At 47.9% G+C, this 15,022-nt stretch overlaps 1 protein-coding gene across 1 annotated transcript in view; it reads left to right on the top strand.

The window, feature by feature from the left end:
• Psmb9 (proteasome subunit beta 9) overlaps positions 1–2,798 on the top strand; it is a 5,564-nt gene extending 2,766 nt beyond the window's left edge. The window contains exons 3-6 of the mRNA XM_005360425.2: positions 378–509; positions 1,032–1,161; positions 1,615–1,756; positions 2,540–2,798. Of these exons, the coding sequence (XP_005360482.1) occupies positions 378–509; positions 1,032–1,161; positions 1,615–1,756; positions 2,540–2,667 (532 nt within the window). The 3' untranslated portion in view covers positions 2,668–2,798. The remainder of the gene's footprint in view (positions 1–377; positions 510–1,031; positions 1,162–1,614; positions 1,757–2,539) is intronic.
• The last annotated feature ends 12,224 nt before the right edge of the window (positions 2,799–15,022 follow it).

Genomic DNA, 15,022 nt, shown 5'->3' with positions numbered 1-15,022 from the left:
ACTATGTTTCCATTTAAATTTTATTTAAATAATAAAATTTAAAAGTCTAGATTCAGGGGACTTTAGTGTCTAAAATAGAGTCTCCTGTAGTGCAGGTTGACCTCAAACTTGCTATGTAGTTAAACTGGCCTTGAACTCCTGATCCTGCCTGTACTTCCTGAGTGCCACTATATCCAGCTTGGGCCATGCTGGATTTTGCGCCTGCCAGGCAGGGTCTATGCCACCTGGGCTGCATCCCCAGCCCAGCAGTCTCACTGTGGTTAGCACCTTGAGTTACCTAGCTGACATAATGTCTGTTTGCTTTTCCTGTTTTAACCGAAGCATTGCAAGCCTCGCTCTTGTCAGACCAACTTGAATGTTTGGCTCCTTCCCAACAGACAAGCGGTGGTGAACCGGGTGTTCGACAAGCTGTCCCCTCTGCACCAGCGGATCTACTGTGCCCTCTCCGGCTCAGCTGCTGATGCCCAAGCCATAGCTGACATGGCCGCCTACCAGCTGGAGCTGCACGGGTATAAAGCCCCGGGGTCCTGTAAACCCCCAGCTGCATGGCTTTGCCGGCTTTGAACTTGCACTGGAGTGTCCGGGGACCAGTGTCCTGCTTCTGTGCAGAGGAAATCACAGTAGTGACCCTGTCTCCCCTGTGGAGGCTTGAAAAGGGCACATCGTGGCCCTGATATAGGAAATCAGGAAGACGCCAATTTGGCCCACCCCTAATATCGGGCAGTTGCCAGATGAGAAATCAAGGTCATTGGGGCGGAAGCAAGGCTTATCTGCTCTTACCCGTGAGGGCAAGGCCCTTAGAGTCAAAGGAGGGTTTATCAATAGGAGTGGGAAGGTGGAGCCCAGAAAAAGAGGGTGAACAGCTGAAGACCTCTCCCTGGTGATGTGGGACCCCAGCTCCCTTAGGCACGTGGGAGAGAAGCTGGAGTCTCCTGCTGTGGGCTCAAATGTAGCTGGCAAAGAGGGTGACCGTGGTCCAAGGGTGGGACTTAGAACATGGTACCCACCTTAATTCCCAACATCCTCTTCAGGTTGGAACTGGAGGAGCCGCCCCTTGTTCTGGCGGCTGCAAACGTGGTAAGGAATATCACCTACAAGTACCGCGAGGACTTGTCTGCACATCTCATGGTAGCTGGTTGGGACCAACGTGAGGGGGGCCAGGTAAGCCTCGGGGTTCCCGACTCCTCTCTTCAGAGAGATGAAAGTCTCATGTCATTCTGGCAATGTGGTCCAAAGACAGGTCCTCTAAAACCTACACCTGACCAGGTGTGGTGAAACGTGCCTCCAGTCCCAGCACTCGGGAGGTGGGGGCACGTGGACCTCTGAGAGTTTGAAGAACCTGATGTAGATAGAGTTCCAAACCAGCCAGGGCTACACAGTGAGACCCTGCTTCAAAACATATGAATGAATGAGTGAGTGAAAAAAGGAAGGAAGAGAAAGAAAAAAAGGAAGGAAGGAAGGAAGGAAGGAAGGAAGGAAGGAAGGAAGGAAGGAAGGAAGGAAGGAAGAAAACCGCAGGTTCAATTGTGGGGTCCCAGTCTTCATGTCTGCTTGTCTCAGTGGAGGAAGCTGTGGGGTGATCCTTGACTCTGACCTGTGGAAACCGGTCTCTAGGTGTACGGAACCATGGGAGGAATGTTGATCCGACAGCCCTTTGCCATCGGGGGTTCCGGCAGTACCTACATTTACGGTTATGTGGACGCAGCCTATAAACCAGACATGACCCCTGAGGAGTGCAGGCGCTTCACCACAAATGGTAACTAGCCAAGTGAGGGCTGATTGGGGAGGGGGGTGGACATGGAAGGAAAGCAGACAGTGGGGAATCAGAAAAGGAATACATGGGTAAACATTCACTTTAGTTATGTGTAGGTACATGCGTGTGTCTGTGTGGGGGCTTGTGCATGTGTCCGTGGAGGCCAGAAGAGGTTCTCCTGGAGCTGGAGTTACAAGTAGTTGTGAGCCACCTGATGTGGGTGCTAGGAACCAAACTCACCTGGGTCCTCTGTAAGAGCAATAAGTGCTCTTAACCACTAAACCATCTCCCCAGCCCCACCCTGCAAAACTGGGAGAGTGGAAGGGAAGGAGGCAAATGTTAAAAGAGCTCTGGAGCAGCAGGGATGCATGGGGCTGCTCGGAGCAAATCAAGTAAGAGAATAAGATCACTATGGGAACCAGCAGCGTGCTGGGCTAGCACCACCCCTCCCCGAGTCAGCTCACACGAGCTTGATTTGGACAATGTGGATGGTGTGTTCATCTATACTCTGAAGTAGGACACGGTGGGGACGTTCACAGTAGGGACATGGTGGGGACGTTCACAGTAGGGACACGGTGGGGACGTTCACAGTAGGGACACGGTGGGGACGTTCACAGTAGGGACACGGTGGGGACGTTCACAGTAGGGACACGGGCAGATGCTGCTCTTCTGGGCATTTCTGAAGATGCCTTTTGAGGGAGATGTGGCCTATGGCTGGAAAGGGGAGGGAAAGAGACTGAGGCTAAGCCATTTCCTGCTCCTCTCTTCAATGCAAACCCTCTGCAGCCATTGCTCTGGCCATGAACCGGGATGGCTCTAGCGGGGGTGTCATCTACCTGGCCACCATCACTGCTGCTGGCGTGGACCACCGAGTAATCCTGGGAGACGAACTGCCAAAGTTCTATGATGAGTGATGTGGAGCCGGATCCTGGTGTCGTGGACAGAAAGTGAAATGGGCGTCAGAAAGAAACAGCGTAGGGAGGGGAGCTTCCTCCCCAACCCAGATATCAGAATGCCGTTCTCATTATTTTTTAAATAAACTTTGCTATTAAAAAAAAACACTTGCAAATAAAAATAAATAAAACATAAATAAATAAATAAATAAATAAATTGCAAATACATGAAAACATCCAACACCAAAATTAACCACATCCAAAACCTTCACAGCTCAATGGACTCTGTACAGTTGGACTTGGGAGTCGAAGTGGGCTGTGAAGCTTCACGGTCAGGTTCACACTTATCATTGTTTCTTTTGTTCGTTGCTTGGTTTTTTTGAGCCAGGGTTTCCCAGAAGGTATGGAGCCAGTCCTGGAACTAGCTCTTGTAGACCAGGCTGGCCTCAAACTCACTGAGATCCACCTGCCTCTGCTTCCAAGTGCTGGGATTAAAGGCTGTGCCACCACCACCCGGCAACTTATTCTTTACCTCAAAGCTAAAACATCATCTTCCCCAGAGAAAGGGGGTAGAAGGCACTAGAGGAAAAGCCCCATATATGATGGGTGCTGTGTACTGATTTTTTTTTTAACTTTTAAAGATTTATTTACTTTTGTTGTCTGTATATAGATTTTTTTTCCCTTCATGAATTTGTACAGGTCCGTGCAGGGGCCAGAAGGACACTGGAAACTCTGGAACTGTAGTTAAGTTATGAGCCGCCATGTAGGTGCTGGGAACTGAACACGGAGCCATCTCTCCAGCCCCTGGGTGGTTTTTACATAATGTAGACCAGGTGCTGAGGAAATGGCTCAGTCGATAAAGGGCTGGATGTGCATACAAACTGGGGGCCAGATTCCCAGCACCCATGCAGAAGCCAGGCACAGTGGCACCTGCCTGAAACCTCGGTGCTGGAGAGACAGAACAGACCCGTGGAACTCAATGGCCAAACAAATCACTAAGTCCCAGGTTCAGTGAGAGACCCTGTCTCAAAAGTGACTGAGGAGCTCACCTGCTAGTAACCTCTGGGGCTCCATATGCAAATAAGGTAAATAATTCTTTCAAATAATGCAAGCCATAAAAATTCTCACACAACTGCTGGGTGCAGCTCAGAGGTAAAGCTCAAAGGAAGGAAGATAAGAGTTCACTCTGGGGCTCACAGATGAGAGTACAGAGCATTGTCCCTTGGCAGGCAGCGTCACAGGTGTCCCAGAAACCAAGGAAACCCAGCTCCCAGTTCCCACCTTTCTGTGTCCCGAGGCAGAGCCAACCACCCCTTCATCCTCCTGTGGTCAGATGATGCCCTGGTGGCCTTGAGGTAGTGTGAGTCTCCAGTACGCACTGCTGTTTTGTTATAAACAACTAAAAGAGCAAGCGTATTAAACTGAAGGGAGAGTAAGATTGAAGGCGGGGTGAGCACAGAGATTCAAGGTACGCTGAGCGATCCGGTGCCTCTGGAAGGGGGTGCTCATGGGGGTGTCTAAAATCGCAACGTCGGGGCTGCTCTGGCCCTGTTGCTTAATTTATTTTGAAATGGAAATGCTACTTTAAGAGCCCCCACCACACACACACACAATGGCCACTGGGAATTCTGGGTAGGATTCAGAAAGCAAGAACTGAAAGCGGGCAGCGAGCAGAAGAGAACCCCCAGTCTGCCCTGAAATCAGCCACAGTTGCTCAGTTGCAGCCAGGACGGTCTCCCGAGTGAGAGGAACTGAGAAGGGACTGTGAGCAGGACAGTGTGGGGACTCTCCAAGCTCAGTCAGCCTTGACTCTCAAGCCTGGGACATGCCTGAACCAGCTCCACACAGACCCACAGAAACACACCGAAATATAAACCTGTTCAAGCTGGACAGCTTCGTTTGTTTCTATCGATCAAATAACCATATCGTTGCACTCTTCATTCCAAGAGTCTGAAACCTCTAGCAGAGGCACACGGTTTAAAAAGCAACTGAGACAAAGGGAAAGTAAGGGTAAGAAAAATAAAGAAAGCCAAGGCTATAACAAATATATAGCTGGGCGGTGGCCGTGCACACCTTTAGTCCGAGCACTTTGGAGGCAGAAATAGACCTCTGTGAGTAGAGGCCAGCCTGGTCTGCAAAGTGAGTTCCAGGATAGCTAGGGCTGTTACACACACACAAAACCTGTCTCAAAAACAAACAAACAAATAAACAAACAAAAAACAAATATACAACATAAATATCAAAAAGTAAAATGGCCAGCTAGATGACCGAGTGGGTAACCTGATGACCCAGGTTCTAGTCTCTGGACCCACGTGGTCAAAGGAGAACGTTGACTCCTTGAAATTGTCCTCTGACATCAGGGCACCCATGCATCCTGAAAAACCAACAAATGAAGAGTGTGGCACTGGCTCACACTGGCCGGCGATCCACGTGAACTGCTGGAGAATACTGGAAGGCGGTTGTTAGCCCCTGGCAACTTGCTCTTATCTGCAGTGGAAATGTCTATGCTGTGGAATCAGAACACTTCAAGTTGGGACTTTCTGAGCTCTCAGAGGGTTAATTTAACAGGACACACGTGTGTCACAAGCTATCAATAGGCAACAGTTGGCTCTGAGCCACAAGTCCATGAAAGCAAAGAATGAACACCAGGCAGAAGAGTAAGGAAATCCTGTCTCTAAATCGCCATCTCAAATACCAAAAGCCGTACTCAAATTTTGAAGCCACTGGGCCAGGAACTGAGTGGTTTACACCTGTCCTAAAGCAATCCCTGGTCAATTTCAGAGAGCCAGAGGCCTGTGAGCTGTGCTCTGTAACAACCTGCGAGAAAATTAGAACATGGCAACAAAATGGGGCTTAGAATCCTCATGCTTTGGAAACTAACAAAATATTGGTAACATGGATTGGTAACACAAAAGCACAAAATAGCTCACTGGGAACTGACTGGTAAAAATGTTACATATTGAATTTGTCACATGAGGCAAACCCAGCACTAGGGGGGCAGTGCAGGCAGACCTCTGCAAGTTCAAGGCAGAACAGGAATAGACAGTGAGGTCTTTTCCGTGTCCAAGAAAGCACACGCTGTCTACAGGAAGTGAAGCCATGTCTGCAGGAAGGAGGCAGTTGAAGGAGCAATGTGATCAAACCCATTTTATACATGGCCTAGTTAGGGTGACTCTGGCGTGATGAGACACCATGACCAACGCAGCCTCAGGAGGATGGGGTTTATCTGGCTCACACCTCCAAATCACTGCTCATCATCCAAGGAAGTCAGGGCAGGAACTCACACAGGGTGGGATCCTGGAGGCAGGAGCTGATGCAGAGGCCATGGAGGGGCTGCTTACTGGCTTGCTCCTCATGGCCTGTTCAGCCTGCTTTCTTATAGAGCCCAGGACCACCAGCCCAGCGATGGCAACTCCCACAGTGGGCTGGGGTCCCCTATCAATCACTACAGCCTGGCCTCTGAAGTCACCCTCTGAAGATGACTTTAGCTTGCGTCAAGTTGGCACAAAACTACCTAGCACAATAATTATATGAAAATGTCCTTATGAGACCCAGTGCTATGTACAATAAAAAATTCACATGTCAAATCTTGTAGGATGTAGCAAAATCTCTACTTTAAAGAGCTGTATCCCTTCAAATACATTGATTTGGACCCTCAAGATGGCTTAGTGGGTAACAGCACTTGCTGACCAAACCTGGTCTTGGGCTTGATTCCTGAACCCTACAGTGGACGGAGAAGACCGACCCCTCAAAATTGTTCTCTGACCTCCACACACACCGTATTGTGCACAGTGCGTGTGCTCATGCGTGCGTGCACACACTCGAACCATCATCGTCATCAACGCGAATACAGTAATTCTGAGAGAAAATACGTTTTTATTATAACAAGAGAAGTTAGAAGTAATGGACCTAAAAATTCTCAAAAATTTGAGAAAGATCTGGGGATGGTGACACACACCTTTCATCCCAGTATTTGGGAGGCAGAGGCGTGGGGAGCTCTGTGAGTTCAAGGCCAGCCTGGTCTGCATAGTGAGTTCCAGGCTAATCAAGGCTATGTAGTCAGAGAAGACAAACACACACCTGGGAAAGATGCTGGTCAGAGGCTCTGCGGGTAAGGTACTTCTTGCTCTTGCAGAGGACTCTGGTTTGGTCCCAGCACCCACATGGTGGCTCACAACCATCTGTGATTCCAGTTCCAGAGGACCTGGTGCCTTCTTTGACGTCCTGAGGCACTGCACACACGGTGAACATACACATACGGACAAAACGCTCACCCGTTTTTAAAAAAGACCACGTACTGCTCTCACCAAGGGCTGGAGTTCGGTTCCCAGGACCATGCCAGTCCTTCATTGGATCTGCTGTCTTTACATCCTGAAGCAGACCCAGTGAGGGGCTTCATCTACTTTAGGCCATTGTGTGCAAAAATCACTGTTCCATTGATACATGAGGGGCCCGGGGATTCCTCCCTTTTCCACGACTGCAACTGGACCCCTGCTGTTTCTGCCACGGCTCCCAGCTGCAGCCTTCAGGGCTCCTAGGCGTCTTGACAGACTTTATGCCAAAATTTAAAAAAAAAAAAAAAAAAAAAAAAACCTTTGGAAAGACTTTTCCCCTTGATCTTGCATAAGTCCATGAGTTACAGAATGTTTCATTCCAGTGGGAACTGGTCAAGATTTTAAATAAAAAAAAAAAAGCTTCCAAATGGCCTTGCAGAGCAAATCTGTCTCAGGACAAGGCAAAGAGAGTGGGGGAGAGGGAGCCAAGCCTTCATATGTCTGCCCAGCAACTTTAGTTCAGGATGCAATGACTCTGCACTCAGCTCATTTCTCCTTCATTTTTAAGATTTATTTTATTTTAAATTATGTATATATTTGTATCTGCATGTGAGTGCAGATGGCTGCAAATCCAGAAGACTGTTTTTATACCATCCGGGATCCCATTCCAGGGAATGGTGCCACCCGCCGTAGACAGAGCTTCCCGGTTTAATTCACCCCAGGTCATGCTAGCTCTCTTGGAGCTGGCCATGGCACACCCTCCCATCAGCATCTAGGCGATTACCCACACAGGTGGACGTCACAGCCTGGACAAACTGACCCCAGATTAGCTGGCCCGTGGCTCTGCTGAAACTTCGGGATAAACGTGGCTTAGGTAAAGGGAAGAATGACCTGAGTGTTACCAGCTAGAGCCGGTTCATCACTCAGGTGCCAGTCTCTTACATCCGGGAGAACCTAGAACGCGTGTTCAGAGAAGACAGAAACCACGCCAATTTTGAGAGATTGGATTGACTTTTTTTTGTCCCAACCTTTGGCTGCTTCCAACCACCTGAGAAGCATACAAGGAAGAGGAGGAAAGTTCATCTGAACTCGACATGAATGAAAGGCTTCTACAATCATCTTTTATTAAAAGGCTTATTGTTATTTGTGTTCCTGGTGTTCCCAGAAGAGGGTGCTGGGTCTCCCGGAGCTAGAGGAACAGACAGTTGTGGCCCACCCCATGTGGGTGCTCAGAGCCAAACCTGTGTCCTCTGGAGAAGCAGTATGTGCCCTCAACTGCTGAGCTGTCTCTGCAGCCCTCTTCACGGACATCCTGTAGAATAACTGCTGTCCTAAAACCAGCGCAGATGTGCAGGAAGGCAGGTCTCCCGCTGTGAAGCTGTAGAGCCGTTGACTGGATTCTACAGGGGCTCTGACAACCACGAGTCACCAAGCCCCTCAATGGCCTCACCGGCAGAAAGAGACCCCGTGTGGTGGCTTGGATGCCGCATTGAGAGGCAATTGGATCATAGGTAGTCACACTTATTAACCCCTAATCAATGGGCTAACCCGTCGATGGGCTCACAATTTCAGCATTATTGGAAAGGAGGTGGCTCTTCTCAGAGAGAGTGGGCCACAGGGTCATGCCTTGGAGGGGTTCATCTTGTCACCGCACCCTTCCCATCTGCCTCTTCCTCCTACCTGCCATGATGGGAACAGTTTTGCCACCACCTCAAGGTGTCCAGGGTATAGACACTGATCAATCACATTGACTCAGACTCGGAGATGTCAGGGTGCTGTGGAACTCCCCTGCTTCAGAAAGTCCACCTTTTTAGAAATGAAAAAAAAAAAGACTTGCTCCCCACCCCATCTTTTCTGAAGTCAGGGCACCAACTCAGGAACTGAGTCCTGTCCTTCAGAGCTACGCACCTGACACTCAAAAGAGCAGCGTAAGGAAGCGAGACCCATGTGTTAGTCATCTCACTGGCAAAGGGCGGCGGGAAAGAGAAGCAGCGGCTGGCTTTGGGGAAGCAGAAGTAACAGAGGAGTTCCTGGGGCAGAAGTGGAGAGCAGGTGGGTTGGGTGTCTCCACACTGAAGTCAGTTCCTCTCCACAGTGGAGAACATCTCCACAGTGAAGTCAGTTCCTCTCCACAGTGGAGAACATCTCCACACTGAAGTCAGTTCCTCTCCACAGGACAGACAGCAGTGGGGGGAGGGAGAGGGGGAGGATGCCAGGTACTGGATCGTGTGTGGTTCCGAATATTCCCCTTTGCCTAAACAAGGGGAGGCTCCCACACATTGCTCCATATTTCCTGCTGAAAAGCCGACCCCAGCCAGGACTCGGGGTACACACCTGTAAGCCAGCACGCAGGGACAGAGGCAGGACAAGCAGAAGTGTGAGGCCAGCCTGGGCTACATGGAGAGATCCTGTCTCAAATAAACAGAGATGGACCATAGAGAGGAGGTAGAAGAAGAGGAGAAAAAGGAAAGACAGGAGGGAGGGAGCAAGGCAGAATGGAGAGTGGAGGAGGACAAGGTGGGCTGGAGATGCTCCAATAGTTAAGAGAGCACACTGTTCTTATAGAGGACCAGAGTCCCCAGCCGCCTGTAGCTCCAGCTCTAGGGGATCTGATGCCCTCTTCTGGCCTCTGTGGTCACTGCATCTTCATGCACATACACAGTCACACTCATGCAAATAAAAATAAAATTGAGTCTCTAAGAATATATTTCTCAAAGTGTTTCAGTTCAGCTTCATACACTGTGGGAGTCTGAGTGAGAATGGCCCCCATATGCTCATGTATTTGAATGCTTTGTCTCCGGATGGAGGAACTGTTTGGGAAGGATTGGGAGGTGTGGCTTGGAGGGGGTGTGTCACTGGGGGGTGGGTTTTTCCAGTTAGCTCTCCCTGCTCCACCTCTGCCTCCTGATTATGAATCAGATGTGAGCTCTCAGCTACTGTTCCAGGGCCATGCCAATCTGCCTGCTGCAGCGATTCCTACCAGAACTCACCCTCTAAAACAGTAAGCCTCCAAAAAGCTCTTTCTTCTATAAATTGCCTTGGTCACGGTGCTTTGACACAACAATTGAAAAGGAATTAAAATGTGTGTTCATCATTTCTTTTATCTAGTTTGTTTTAAGATTCAGACAAAGTGAGACATGGTGGCACACACCTGTAATCTTAGCATTTGGGAGGTAAGGCAGGGAGACTTTGAGTTCAAGACCAGCCTGGGTGTCAGGCACGGTGGCACACACATTTAATCCCAGCACTCAGGAGGCAGGTGGATCTCCATGAGTTCAAGGCCTGCATGATCTACAGAACAAGTTCTTGAACAGCCAGGACTTCAGAGAGTGACTGTGTTTAAAAAACAAAAGCAAAAACGGAGCCTGGGCTACAAAAATCTAACAAAATAGAACATTCATAAGAATTTTAAGGACTTTTAAATTTTATACGTGTATTTTGCCTGCATATGTGTGCACCAAGTGTGCATGTGTGTACATGCGTGCGTGCATGTGTGCACACAGTATCTGGTGCTCACGGAGGCCAGAAGAAGATTCAAATCCCTGGAAGTGGAGTCACAGACAGTTGCGAGGAGCTGTGTGATGCTGGGGACCAAACCTGGGTCCTCTGCAGGAGCAGTCATCTCTCCAGCCCTCGGGAGAATTTTTAAAACCTCTTAGAGCCTAACAGGTGGCAATATCCCTTAGCTGGGTAAATTTCTTCGAGCAATTCTATTCTCTATAAATACCAAGGGTGAAGAAGACCTGGTGGGCTCAACTCCACGGAGCTTGAAAAGTGTCCTTCTCTGTCATTTCTCTCAAAGGTCCTGTTTTTACCGGGTGACCCACAGCAGTAGCCTTCAGGTGCTGAGAAAGCAGAAAGTGTCCATCTGTGACCAGAGAAGAGGAGCCACCCACGTGTGACTATTTCACCAAGACCTGCCTGGCGTCACTCTGAAGTCGGACTGCATCTTAGACAGTGATGGCTTCGCCAGCTTCCACCGTCTTCTGTTCAGTTCATGGAGCATACATTTGAATTTCTACTAACCAACAGGCTTTTAAAACACAAATCAGGGCTTCTTTGTATAGCCCTGGCTATTCTGGAACTTACTCTGTAGACCAGGCTGGCCTCAAACTCAGAGATTCACCTGCCTCTGCCTCCCAAGTACCGAGTTAAAGGCTTGTGCCACCACAGTCAGGCAACAGGGCTTTTTTAAATCCAGAAATTAAGTCTTCCTAAAAATGGGCTTATTGACAATCAGAAACAAAATAGGAGCAAGAGTGTAGACTAAGCCGTCCTGAAAACTGGCAGTCACAAAAACATCAGTAGTGTTCTCCAGAGAAGCATTATCTAGAGTCCTAGTTTGACTTCTGTTGCTATGATAAATATCATAATCAAAAGCTAGTCGGGGAGGAAAGGGCCGATATGGCTTACACGCCCGTTCACAGTTCACAACTGATCACTGCGGGAAGGCAGGGCAGGAACTGAAGCAGAGGCTGTGGGGGAGCGTTTCTCGTGACCCACGGCTCACTCAGTTTGCCTTTCCACAGAACCCAGGCCCGCCCACCCAGGGGTGGCCCCGCCCACAGTGGGCTGCTCCCTCCCCCATCAATCAAGGAAATGCCGCACAGGCCAATCTGATGGAGACGTTCTCAAATGAGGTTTTTATTCCCAGATGATCCTAGCTGTGTCGAGATAGCCAAAAACTAACCTACACACCGAGCAAGATTTGGGCTCCTGTTTTCATCTTTTGTTTTTCAGTTTTCCCCACACTGTGAATTTGATACTAGGATTGCTCTTTTAACGAGCACCAAGAATGTTAAGTACCTAATTTAGGCTGAGCCGTGGAAGAGCCGGTCTCTGGCGCCACCTAGTGGACAAATGGGTATTGGCTGCCTGATGAGAAAATGTGCAGGTTTGGGAGTGTGAGGAGATAACTTGACGCTTTTGTTATTCTGAATGCAAGGTGTGAAGCTGAAAACGGCAACGGCTAGAGGAACTTTCAAAGGGAATTTGTCTCTTTTCTAAGTGCCCAGGATGTGAGCATTAGCCATTGTTAGAACTTTTGCATCTTATAGCAAGGGGATGGGACTATCCCGGACCTGCATCAGATGGGCTATGAAAATGTGGTACGTCCATACATACATACAATACATACCATATTGATATAGACATGGATATATGTACTTGATAAAATATTGAAGGTATGTTATTTATATTAAATATAGCGTAGAATATATTGCACGTTACAGTTTGCAGATACTGTTGTGTGCTTATAAGGTATGCATTTTATACATTAGATGCATATCTGAGCTCATGTTCATAAACCTGTATTTTCCATTACATAAGAGTGGGGTTAATTGATGTCAGTTATCTGGGCTATCTGAAGGTGCATTTGTGAATATAAAGAGAAAAAAAGGAAAAGGTCCTGTGAGCTTCAATACATTCCATAGGAGAGCTATGGAAACCTGAAATTCATGCATATTCTCAGACAGTGTTCAGTGCAATGTGTACAGCAGTTTCCTCTAAGATCAAAACTGCCCTCTTGGAGAGGATCTAATTAATAAATAGGCTGTTTGAGCAGATATAAAACAAGAGGGGGTTCTAGGATAATATTCAGCCCTTTTTCAGGGTTGCCTAAGAGCATCAGAAAATACAGATATTTACATTACAATTTATAACTAGCAAAATTACAGCTATGAAATAGCAACAAACATAACTTCTGGTTGTGGGTCACCACATCATGTGGAATTGTATTGAAGGGCTGCAGCGTTAGGAAGGTTGCAAACCATTAATCCAAGTGCAGACAAAACAGTCTATCCTACAGGGAAGTTCACTAACCTCAGGAAGTAATCAATTCAGCAGCTTCAGGAAGCCCCAGAGACTGACCAGACTTAACTGCAGCCCTCTGCAGTTGACTGAGAATGACTGAAAGATGCTCTCTGACACGCAGAGATGCCGAGAAGAAGTCCAGATGAACAGGACCGTCTCCAGCAAGTCTTCCAGCGTTTCGCGTTTCCAGCTCTCCCGAACGGCATCCATGCTGTGATGAACTCTGGTGACACAGCTCTCTGAGTTACCTCGGGTCCTGTACGGAACCTCTCACCCGTATGTGTGCTTGCTATTCCAACTAAACTTGTTGTTTCAATAAAAATAGAAAAAGAAAAATAAAGAAAATGTGGTATGTATACAAGACATAATATTATTTAGCTGCAAGACAGTGAAATGGCCACATTTTCAGGAAAACACATGGTTCTGGAAAGTACATTAAGCAATGTTACCCAAATCCAAAGGAAAAAAATTGTTTTCATCATATGTAGATTCTCACCAATGACATGTGTGCATGTGTGCAAACAGATGTAAGTGTGGGCACCATACAAGGAAGAGCAAGAAGGGTGACATTAGCTGATGAGGAAAGGCGGAATTCAAACACGGAGTCATGGAAGAGAATAGAAAGGTGTTTTCCCCTGGTTTCAACTGGTGTGTGTGTGTGTGTGTGTGTGTGTGTGTGTGTGTGTGTGTGTCTGTGTGTGTGTGTGTCATGTGTTGGATAAATGCATAAAACTAACTTTGGCTTTAGTAGATTTTGTGGTGGATAATTGCATAAGAACACAGTTTAGACTGAAAGTGTGAACCCTGGGCAAAGCCCCGTGGTTTACAGTCAGCATAGCCGTTCTAACTGTACGGATGCTCGCTTGGCTTCAGCCGTTCTAACTGTACGGATGCTCGCTTGGCTTCAGCTGTTCTAACTCTGTAGACGCTCACTGAGAGGGACATCTTGGGAGTGGGCGGGTGTTTGAGTGGCTTCCTTAACCCAGCTGCATTATCTTCTTAGTTGTGAGTTAATTAGAATAAAATGATTTTTTTTTTTGGTTTTTTTGAGACAGGGTTTCTCTCTGTAGCTTTGGAGCCTGTCCTGGAACTCATTTTGTATACCAGGCTGGCCTCAAACTCACAGAGATCCCCTTACCTCTGCCTCCTGAGTGTTGAGATTAAAGGCGTGCGCCGCCACCACCCAGCTGATTCTATTTCTTTTTTTAAAAAATGAGAGAAAATGTTTGCTATCTCAGATTCTAGATTTCAGGAACACTGACTCCGCTTGCCCCCATGACAGGAAGGCAGTTACAGAAATGTTTTATAGTCACAGAAGCAAAGGAAGTCGTGAAACAAGCTATAGTGGGGACATCAGGACAAGCAGTTTACAGTGAAGAAGCCTCTGCTCTGCTGCAGATTTCAGGTTCTAGCCTACTTGGGGTTGGTGGAGGCCAGCAGTTTGCTAAGTTAATACAAACCAAAAATTCTCTTCCTGATAGTTGGAAGGACATGTAGCAGTCAGCTTTAACCGACGACTTGACGCACTCACGATAACCTGGGGAGAGACTCTTCAACAAAGCATTCCACACTGGGCTGCCTGTGGGCACGTTTGTGGGGATTGTCTTATGAGTTAACTGATGTGGGAAGACCCAGCCCACTGTGGGCAGCATCATTTCCTAGGCAGATGTCCTGAAGTGTGTAAGAGCAGAGAGGAGCTGAGTGTAAGCAGGGGAGTAAACATACAATCGTTTCTGTCTGCTCTTGACGGTGGGTGTGAAGTGACTGGCTGTTTCCAATGGCTGCCTCGATGTCCCCACAGTGATGGATGACACCTGGAATCATACGCAGGAATAAACCCTCCCTCCCGTGCTGCTTTTTGTCCGTGTATTTCCTCACCACAGCAGAAATTACAGTAGGACAGGATGTCACATCAGCTACAGAGATGGACTCCATACAGCTATTAGGACACTAAAACAAAATAGGTTTGACTCCGGATCCGCTCCGCAGCTCTCCACAATCAGGAAGTTCCAATCAGTCAACCAACCTTACAGAATCGTCAACATGATAACGGGGCGGGGGAGGTATTCAAATAGCGTTGTCTTGTGTCCACTGACACCTGCAGAGGTACCAGATCTACAGCCCAGAAACAGCACAAAGAGAGAATTTAAGTTTTCATTTAAAAATCATTAACACATGGTAGCCTGTAGGTGTCAGCAAAGACTGATCAGGAAATGCGGCTGGCCGGAGCAGAGAGGTTTTCAGGGATCTGCCTTGTGTCTCTTTCCCCTCTGTGAGCCTTGTTCTCTAAC

The sequence above is a fragment of the Microtus ochrogaster genome, linkage group LG2 (genome assembly GCF_000317375.1).
Source record: "Microtus ochrogaster isolate Prairie Vole_2 linkage group LG2, MicOch1.0, whole genome shotgun sequence".
Lineage (NCBI taxonomy): Eukaryota > Metazoa > Chordata > Mammalia > Rodentia > Cricetidae > Microtus > Microtus ochrogaster.
This window is presented reverse-complemented; position numbering and strand designations above follow the sequence as displayed.